This window comes from Teleopsis dalmanni, chromosome X (genome assembly GCF_002237135.1).
Source record: "Teleopsis dalmanni isolate 2A chromosome X, ASM223713v2, whole genome shotgun sequence".
NCBI lineage: Eukaryota > Metazoa > Arthropoda > Insecta > Diptera > Diopsidae > Teleopsis > Teleopsis dalmanni.
Genome location: NC_051848.1, coordinates 4,142,814 through 4,153,718, shown reverse-complemented (window position 1 = coordinate 4,153,718; position 10,905 = coordinate 4,142,814). Strand labels below are relative to the sequence as shown.

Genomic DNA, 10,905 nt, shown 5'->3' with positions numbered 1-10,905 from the left:
AATCTGCGTAGAGTAAGGAGTAAAAAGGTTTATGCTAGCATTTACTAATTTTGAAATCTTACAAATAGTAAAATAACATATCTTATTACCTATAATATTCATGCATCGTAAGTGAGTCTAAGATATTTGACTGAAATATTATCTGTTTTGAATTTAATAAATGAATGGATGGAATGGAAAGCAGAAAATAGCGTATGCTTATTTGAAAAGTTTTTAGTAACCTTCAGAAAAATTGCTTAAGATTTTTTTGGGGAATCGGTCTGTTACGTTATGCGTGTTGCACTTCCACCTTTAATGCAGTCAATTTGCTTTTCATTCAAAATTATTTGAGCTAATGCCAAACAATCATCCAAAAAACTGCACAAGAGAAACTCAAAGAAAATGAAATGTTGGGAAACAAAAGTCTTATTTTATTAAAAAATATTTCTGCTATTTTAAATTCTTCGCATATTTCCATTTTGCATTTAAATACAAAAATTATTTCTCGTTTTTTGCAGATGCTGCTCACATGGATTGGGTTATGTCTCTGGGCAATGCCCGTGCTAACTGGCGCGGGCCGGAAATGCCCCACAGAATGCACTTGCAGCATAGACGAACAGAATCGCTATCAGGCAGTCTGCACAAAAGGTGAGCAAAAAATTTCCACAAAATAAAAATAAATAAACAAACGCAAAGAACAGGGGAAACTAACAATGGAAAATAGTTAACTGCACAAGAATATCCTTCTGAAATTTTAAAATGGAGAAAAAAATACTAAAAAAAATTGCAAAAAATAGTAAAAAATAGTAAAAAATAGTAAAAAATAGTAAAAATTGAAAATAAAAAAAAAATCAAATTATTTAATAACAATAACTTAGTGCGAACGAATTTCAGTGAACAAAAAAGGACGACCTCTGCACAGACGTTTCGCCGACTATTGATAGAAGAGCTCCTAAAAGAATGAAGCGAAAATGAAGAAAAAAATTGAATGAAAAGAAAAAAATGAAGTAAAAATTAGCGGAAATGAGTGCAGCGGAAATCAAGTCAAAGTGTGCATGCAAAATGGTTTGCATAGCGGAAACATACCATTTTACAATATTTTCGTATCTGTGCTCATAGGTGTGATAATTTTATGCTAAACGGAAATGTTGCTTTCTGCCCTAAGTGCGCATATTTGTGTTAGGAGCACGTTTGGCACGTTCTTGAATTATGTGCGGAACGCACACAAAGGCTAAAAATTTCATATCCCAGCCGTACTTTATTTATTTCTTTTTTATGCGATTTGATTCATGGCATACTTAAAAGGTGGATCCGGCGAGTACCAGTGCGAGCACCGCGTAGAAGCACAAAAATTTTATCGCAGAATTCAATATGCTCAGAACGGGCACCTTTTTAATTGTTGTGCTTAAAATATGGAAATAAATTTACCCAAGTACTCGTACGAGTAAATGTACTTAAATTGCTTAGGTACTTACCCATTGTTATGTACTTAATTTTCTCTTATTTTTCAAAAAGAAGAAAGAAGTAATAAATGTTAAGATACAATTTTCTATTTAAAGAGTTTATTTTTAAACACCAAAATTTTTTAATTAATAAGTAAATCTTCAAATAAATATACATTCTCTATAAGAGTATCTGGAATAATTATACGAAACACATAGAAATTCTAATCACTAACCGCACGAGCGATACGACGATCTTAGATCAGTCATTGAATATTCACGAAGTGTTATACAACTATACTAGCAATCAATCAAATCATTTTTCCATTCTCACACTAAAACTACGTTTACATTGTGAGCATAAGTAGATTAAAGCAATCATCCAGATTAAAGTACTTATCTAGTTGTTTAATCACAGATTTCCCATACAAAACTTAATCTCGTTTTTTTGAGATTAATTCTAAATCTTCTTAGAAATGGGAATTTTCTGTACAACTTAGAAGAATTGGAAAAAAATATCAAAATTTGGAAATTTGAAAAGGTCGAAGTGAGTTAAGTTTTTATTGAATTTTCATACTAATAGTTTAATAATAGTTTTATACACTGGCGTTATACACTGACGATACGTGTATACTCTACTCGAATAAATGTGCTCTCAAAAAAACCAACACACTTTAAGAGCATATAAACTTCATCCTAGAGTACCATATTTCCAGAAATGGGAAATAAAAATCTAAAATAAGAAAACTGAAGCTCATTACGTATAAAAAGAGACAGAACCCGTTGAAAGTGAGAGTGGGAGATATGGTAATAAACTGGGTGGATAGCATTAAGTATCTAGGGATCACAGTGGACAAACGATCCATATGACTTAAACATGTTCAACTGAAAAGAATTAGCTGTGCCAAAATTCTCCATTACCTCCAACCGCTATTCAAAAATGAAAATTTCAATGCTAAGAACAGGAATTCGTCCGTCACTTCTATATGGATGTTCAGCATTTAGCAAACCTTCAAACACTACTATTCGCCAGCTAGAAATTGCATAAAGCCAGGCTCTGAGAAGACTTTTCAAGGTACCGTGGTACGACATTGAATGCTTTATTTACAGAAATTTATTAAACACTCGAAACGAAACATAACCTCAAAATTTATCTCCAATGTAGATGATGTAACTTAAAAATTTGGATTAACTTAATCTCGTTCTCTTAAGCTCACAATGTAAACAAATTTAAAGCGAGCAAATGTTCTACCTACGAAAGTCCGTCTGGCTTTGACAAAAAAACGAAAATTTAGTTGAAACTTCAAAAGGAAAATAAAGCAGATATAACTAATAAAACTAAAATTTTTCTTATTATTTTTAAGAATGAGAATCTCGAAGTAATTAGATGCTAAGATTGAAATATTAAGGATATTTGTGTTACTGTATTAATATTTTAACGCCCCAGCTAATAAAATAAATCACGACAATTTCTTTCAATACTTGAAAGTTCCGTTTTCGGAACAAAGCCAATGAAATCCTTATGAGCAGTAATTAATTTTTCTTTCCCGATTCACAATATTACACGCAAATCTTAAGTAAATTAAAAAGTTGTCTCTCGTTTGAACTGAAGTATTTCTGTCGATGCTTTCGATTTTGTCAACCTCAAGGCTTCAGTGAATCACTAAAGCAGACGGATACCATCACACGCTTCGTCAGATGTTAAGAAAGAAAAAAATCATGAAATAAAATATTATTATTTTGTTGCTGTTATCCTTTTTGTGTGATTTAACTTTTCAGTTTACAGTTCGTAGTACCTTTCGCTGTTTCCGTCATTTTGTATTTTATTGCATTTCTGCCATTGCATAACTGCACACGCCAGTTGCAGGCAATGCAGTGTTGCCAACATTTGCTTATCACACACTCTGCTCTCTAGTTCCCATGAATTCATATATATTTTATTTATTTCTCTCTTGATTGTTACGACATTAATTAAGTGCGTTTTTAAGTTACTTCCTTAAGATATTTGCATGTTGTTTGTCGAAATGATTTGTTACCTGACGAAACACGGCGCACTAAACTGTAAGTCTAAGGATTAGTCTAAGGAACTCTAAGGTTTATATCGGGAGTTTGTGTGGATTGTTTGCCTATACCTTGTATTTTAGCAAATTATGCAAATTATTTGTTGAAATTTATATTAATTTTTGAAATTTTATTTTAAATGTGAGATATCGTGGGTTTAAGTTATATATTGCAAATATAATCAAATTCTTCAGTTGAAGTAAAAAATTTTTAGCGAAAACAAATTAAAATTTTTTTTTTTTCGTAGCGAAACTTTAATAATAACATAATGACATTAACGAATTGTAGCATCTCTCTACCACTCCCACTCCACTCTACCGGCAATTACAGTAAATATCCTTTTCCAGCTTGTATTTTTAAGTAAATTTTTATTGCTATTTAAGGAATAAAACTGAGCAGCAAATAAATTTATGAAATTGCATCAAGGATAACTGCGAACAGAAATTAAAAAAAAATGTCTGACAAAAATATTCTAGATGAAATCAGTTTCCAGTTTCCAGTTGCCAGTAATGCAAGCGCTGAGAAATAAATATGAAAATTATTAAAATTTAAAAAAAATATTTAATTTTAAATTAAATACGCAAAAGGATAACAACACAATAAGACAAGCAAAAATTCAGGCAAAATAAATATTTTGTTTGTTTAAATGTGCGTTTACATTATTATAATCATCATCATGAATGATGATCATAATTATCGTCATCATCATTATGGCAATGATAAACATCATTATCATTGCTGTCATTAACAACGTACCGTGCCTGTGCTGTTGGGATGTGTTTTGCAGAGAATTTGTACTGCTTTTGGACCGAAACTGCCACGAAATTTCTCGTGATGAAGTGTGTACACTGCCGTGTTGCATACAACGTGCCAAGACTCCCAAACTGAATTGTCCATGCATTTTTCATGCACTTCCACGCAAACAAACGGTGATGCAGAGAAGTAGAGATGCAGAGCCGCAGAGATACCTTCGCTTATCTACATAAATAGCAGCGAGTATGTGCATATGAACCTAGAGGATTCTCAACAAACCGTAGTATATACTGCAGGTGCATTAGAAAGGAAAATACATAAATAATTATACATGTGTACAATTAATTTTATTAATGCACAACTGTGCACACATTTATAAATCTCACTAATTTCATAAAAGATAACCTGAAAGCTTAAAATTCCTTCATACAAATTTCAAGTAATTACATTTTAGCGGGCAACATCCATGGGCCTCTTACATTTTTTTTAAATATTTTCAACCTCAATTTTATTTTTGCTTTTCGTACGAAAATGTTCACATACATACAACTTAACTCGAATTTTCGTTAGTGAAAATTGAGGGATGTCCTACCAGAATCTAAGTGTTTAGAAACATTCTACATAAATTTCCCAGTAAGTGTCGAAATCTCCCAGAAGAAATCTACCCTAAAGAGCACGACTACATGAAAATTAGAATATATTCAATGACTTCTATTTATAGAAAGCACACACTATGACTTTATAATCCTAATAAATTTTAGACAATGATTAGACAATAACAATTGGCCAATTTAGCTTGAATATCGTAACATATAAAAGACTGTTTAGTTTTACGATATATACTGAAATGACTATCGCTAACAATTTTCATCAACTGAATACAGCAGAAATAACAAATAAAGACTACTTATTCCCAAAGGCTTAGTGCTAATTTAGTACCAACCTAAATTTTATTAGGCTACTAATTCGGGAGGAGATCTGAAGTCTTAATTCGTTTAAGTAATGTAACCGTTCTTGGTACTTTACCGCAAGCTTTTGTATTACTGCAACTACAGATTCGATCTTTAAGTGCCGATGGAGGTCAGTATGAACCACAGAGCGTTGAGTAAATTTCTTAGAATTTTGTTTTGAATGATTTGAATGGATGATTTTGGTACACATCACAATAACTGGACTCCATACGTTCAGACCGGAGCTAAGACTTGCTTGTATAACCATAATTTATTGTTTAGAGAAACCTTGTTGATTTTTTCCCAAGAAGCCAATATAATGTTTTCTGTTTTAATTCTAGCTGTCTAATAGCTCATGAATGTAAAACTATATATACAATTAGACCCCTACAGATTAACTAATTTCCGGTGCTAAAGTAACTAAGTGAATAAAAATGTTTCATATGTATATATATAAATGTACTCCCACGATTTGTTTCGGACTAAGTATCAGCAGATTATGTGCCTGTATATATACTAATCCTGTAATAAATGTTTATTTAAAAGAAGCTATTCAAGCGGGTAATATTGAAAATATCGAACTTTGTAAATTTAGTATAAGAAGAAAAAAAGTTTTTCATAAGTAAATTAATATAAACATTCTCTTTTTTCAATCAGGTGGACTAACTGCTTTTCCCACAAACCAACTTGATTCTGATGTTAAAATCATTATAATTAGAGGACCTCGGAACACCATTACAATTGGACCACTCCTGCGTCAATTTACAAAACTGGAGGTTTTACGCATTACAGACTCGAATTTACCAGCAATTGGCAATGAATCCATTTGGGGTTTGAAGTATTTACGCATTTTGGGTGAGTAGAAAACAAATAACTATAATATGAAATGAAGAATGAACCTATAGACGGACGAAAACTGATTTTAAGTGGCATAAATACAGTTCAAATTGAAATTAGTTTTTCCAAGTAAAATTAAAAACTAAACTAAACTTTATTCACTTTTTAAAACAAATTATGAGCGCTTAAAACTTTTTAGTTGACTAAATACTTTTCTAACAACTAGTAATATTAACAAACTTTTGGCTCTATTAGTTGATAATTTAATAAAATATTGATCTCACATATATGTGAAATAAACTTTATGTATTTTCATAAACTTTTCTAATGCAAAAGTATTCAGTTTGCTTTTACATTTATTTATAAGAAGTACTTTGACTTGGAAGTTCAAAAATTATAACAAAAAAAATCCCCGCAAAAGGAGCGGATAAGTGATACTATAATACAAAATAATAGTATTTATTCATATATTTATATATCAAAAATAAAAAACAGAAATAACAATATTTGTTCCATAAAAATTCCCAAACCAGAGCATACTGATTTCGAGGATATTCGAAATGGGTATGTAGCGTTGGATCGTCAAACATTCAATGGAAATATCTCGTTTAATATACGAGATATTATAGGTGTCTGACACAAATATTTGCAAACCAACTATGCTCCACTAGGTCACAAAAAACACAAAATTTTAAGTGCATACCATCTAGAGGATGAAAATCTTCAAAAGCTCCTTTGGAAAGAGCTGATTCGTTTTCTTGAGATACTTAATTTTAAAATACAAAGAGGTGCACAACAGATCAAGCTAGTCGAAGTGCATAAAGACTTTAGCTTAATACATAAACCATTACCATAACCATTGCCATTACTCAATTTTTAATCACTACACCTTCATTGTTATGAACAGAAGTGTTCCATTATTTTATGTGAATATCAGTATGTTGAAGCTAGTTGAGTCAGTGCAATTGAGCACTTTTACTCTTTATTAACTGCAAGGGTTTTTCATAACCTCTATCTATGCCTTGACAAGATTATCTCTTCATCAGACTAAGCAATAACTGAGATTCGATAATGCGGTATTGGTAAGCCTGTCGGTTTGCATAAATAGTTTTAGGGCTCAATTCTTTATATATTTTTTTGATCGGATCCATCTTGAAGTTCCTGAGGTGATAAAGAATTTTCACACAGCTAATTCTTTTCAGTTGAACATATTTCAGCTATGTGAATCGTGTGTCGACCGTGATATTTATATTTGTATGGTATGATATTTGATATTCATGATATCATGATATTTGATATTAATGATATCATGATATTTGATATTCATGATATCATGATATTATGATATTTTTATATGTATATATAAAATAATCAATCACTGTGTGTCTAACTACTCGATGCACTAGTTCAAAGGTTTTAACGGAATCCAATTGGTGATCGGGAATAAGTCTATTTGCCTTGATTGTTGGTGTGACATGTTTAAGAAATATTATTTCCATGACTTTCGTTTGCAGCGGTTATAGAATTATTGGGCTATATGATCTAATATAAACCACTTAAAATTTTTTATAAAAATAACATTAAAGAAGAGTGTTGACAAATTTTGGGGAATCTAGACATGTCGGTGATGAAATATTGGTTTACTCCAGATTATCATGCCATTTTTATTTAGTTTCAAAACCATTTCACTAAAAATCAATTTGATATTCCATACTCAATGTTTCCATTAGAAGTATCCCATAAGTATCCATAAGAGCACACTGTTTTCAGTTTTATCAAAATATTAGGTTTTCGCAGAATGCAAAATAACAACAACGTAGGTTTTGAAGTGACATGAACATAAAACTATTTCGTTACCGTAAGATATGGGAGATGTCGACTCAGAGTACTTGTAATAAACCAAAATGTAGTTCACTAAACGTTGTGCAAAACTAGCCATCAATATATCAATCAAATCGTCAATCAGTCGGAAACCATAAAACCGAAATGCACTAAAAATGAAACAAAACCGAACAATCAGCAAACGAAATAGGGAAAAGGGAAAATTTAATCAATTTTACTGAACGCAATAAAAGTACGCATAAAAATACCATTATGCCATTATGCCATCCGCAGCAAAGGATAAACAGCAAAAACGCATTTTTATGTAGTGACAGCGATTTAGAGGAATTCAATTTTACTAACCAGAAGAGTAGTTAAAACCAAAACAAACGCCAATAGATACAAATACAATAGATACGCAAATATTATTTTAATGCTTTTGTTGTTGTACTAGAACAATGCGTGCAGCTCCAAGAGGAAATAAAAAATAAAAACAAAAAAAAAATATCGTAAATTTAACGACTTTTCATTTATTTTAACAAAACAAGGATAATAAAAGGAAGACAAGTAGGTGCGGATTTAGTAGCAAAAATGTTGGTTAGTATTTGAATACGATTGACAATGAAATGAAAGGAAATAAATGTAGGAGTAAGGAGAAAAAATAAAAAAAATTGAAAGCAAATACAAACACAAATACAAATTCAAGTACAAACATTATCGAATAAGGATCGAAGGCAAGGACGAGACTAAACATACTGACTGGCAGACACAAAAACAAGAACGCATAAAACTTCAGTGCTTAGCTTTAATGTTTGTTTGATTTTTGTGTTGGCATTATTAAGCGATTTGCTTTCCATACGTACAGTACGTACAATACGTACAATACGTACAATACGTACAGTAGGTACAGTACATACTGTGAACGAATATTTCGGATTTATGATGGAGTTTGTCATTGCCGGGAAATTAATAGCATTATTATGCATTCACAGTTGTTCTGCAGATTTCGGAAGATTCTTTGTGAAGAGATTGATGGTGCTGAAAGTTAGCCATGCGGTTGATTGCATTCAGGCTGTTAAGCCATTTACGCTTGCTACTGTCTTATTTGATGGGATTAAAGAAGCATTTAACGCCATTTGAGTCATTTGAGCTGTTTCGTGGTAATGATAACAAGTACGAAAGGTTAAATGATTTGAAGCAGTGGAATTATTAAAGGAAAGTTAATAAATTATTTATTAAGTCACATGTCAAAAATTTCTTCATTAAATAATTAATCTTTATAAATAGACTGCTACATTACGATTAAAAAATTTTCGAATTTATGTAACTTAAAACAATGGTAGCATTTTTAATAATTAATTTTAATTACATCAAAAACTGCCGCTTACAACTTCTTGGTCGATTTCTGGACATGTGCTGCACATGTTTTCCTTTGAAAGAGCTACATGAAGGCCCGTAAAACGGTTGTAGCTCATTACAATATGAGGCCGCCCCCTTTCTGGCTATTTCATCTGCTTTCTCGTTTCCCTCAAATCCGCTGTGCCCAGGGGTCCATATAAGGTGAACCCCTTGAAAATCAATATACAATTTATTCTTCCCAAAACGCTTGGCGATTGCAATACTCTACAAAATTTTTCGAAAGCAAAAATAAACCTATAACTTAGAGCACTACATGTAAAAAAATTCATAAGAAATCTACTCAATCACTGTCTTTCAACCGATGATCACCCGAACCATATTATGTATGTGACGATTACTGGTGTTGATGCAGTTTTCTTTTGTATCCTTCACGTAGATTATCTTAGCAGCTTATACGATCACTTTTAAAAAATCTAACCTCTTAAAAAGTTTGAATGAGAAGTAATTTCTAACACATTAACCATTTCGTGAAGAAAGTCTGTTGCCTTTAAATACTTTATATATATATTTTATTAGAAAGCAAGTTGTCAGATATGGATAACTATTTATAGAAAATTATCTTGCACTACTGTTTCGAAAAATATAATTATGTTAAAAAAAAAATTTTGATTCTATTGGGTGCCTATCACTTTGGGAAACGAGTTAGAATAATCCCGATGTTAGGTATACTTATCGTAGAAAAAGACTAAAATATATTAGGCACCACCATGTACTGTTTAGTGGATCACTAGTAGTGAATGAGATTTATCTGTTACAAGGCTAGAGCTCACAGCTTCAGCTAGCTTGACCAATTGGGGTCCCACTTCCAAGGTAGTTGAGTCTACGTCATGTCACCGCTGCGGAGTTGCATAGAATATGTTCTGATGTTTCCTTCTCCTCATGACAGAGTTGACAGAAGTGCCCTGTAAAACGTTCAGTGTAGATTTTAATGTCGTTTCTGCCAAGCATCAACTTTGAAAATTATTAGTTATAAAAAAAAGGTTGGAATAGTATATATTCAGCCAATATTTCTGAGTTACACACCCATCATTTAATACACAGTATTAATCAGAATATAGATATATATTATAAATACATTCACCTAGTGATTAAAGGTTCATCCGTTATTTTAAAATAAAAACTGTTTTTTTATTACAAATGGTGGAGACATTGAAGAGTGCAGAATTCTTGAAAACTCTTCAACTAATTCTTACTATATATAATAAAGGTTCTCCTTATCTAGAGAAGAAGTTAGGAAACTTTATTGGTGGTTAAAAAACTGTTATTAAAAAAGTGACTTTCCATAAGTGACTTATCTCATCCGGCACTAACTATACTACTCAATTGCGCTTCCACAGTAAAAACTTTTACGTTTAACATAAGCAACTCCAAGGATCCAACTTCATGGTACGCGAGAGTAGTTTGAATTCTTCTATAGTTTCTGATTTTGATTTTTCAAACTCGAAAAGTTGGTGAGCAAATGATGTAATAAAAACCAAAAGAAAGAAAGAAAAATAGCGTTGGCAAAAAGTAAGGAATAAAGTTAAGTGAAAAATCAAGTAAAACAAACAATAAAGAAATACAAATGATGATTGTCGTAGCGCATCCTTTTTGGTGTTATTGTGCACAATTCAAAGGATTTTAAGTTGATTGTGTGATTGTGA

At 31.6% G+C, this 10,905-nt stretch overlaps 1 protein-coding gene across 1 annotated transcript in view; it reads left to right on the top strand.

The window, feature by feature from the left end:
- Nucleotides 1-497: 497 nt before the first annotated feature.
- The window catches only part of LOC119689311 (insulin-like growth factor-binding protein complex acid labile subunit), a 37,962-nt gene continuing 27,554 nt past the window's right edge, over nucleotides 498-10,905 (top strand). Inside the window, exons 1-2 of the mRNA XM_038104114.1 lie at nucleotides 498-627; nucleotides 5,843-6,040. Of these exons, the coding sequence (XP_037960042.1) occupies nucleotides 498-627; nucleotides 5,843-6,040 (328 nt within the window). The remainder of the gene's footprint in view (nucleotides 628-5,842; nucleotides 6,041-10,905) is intronic.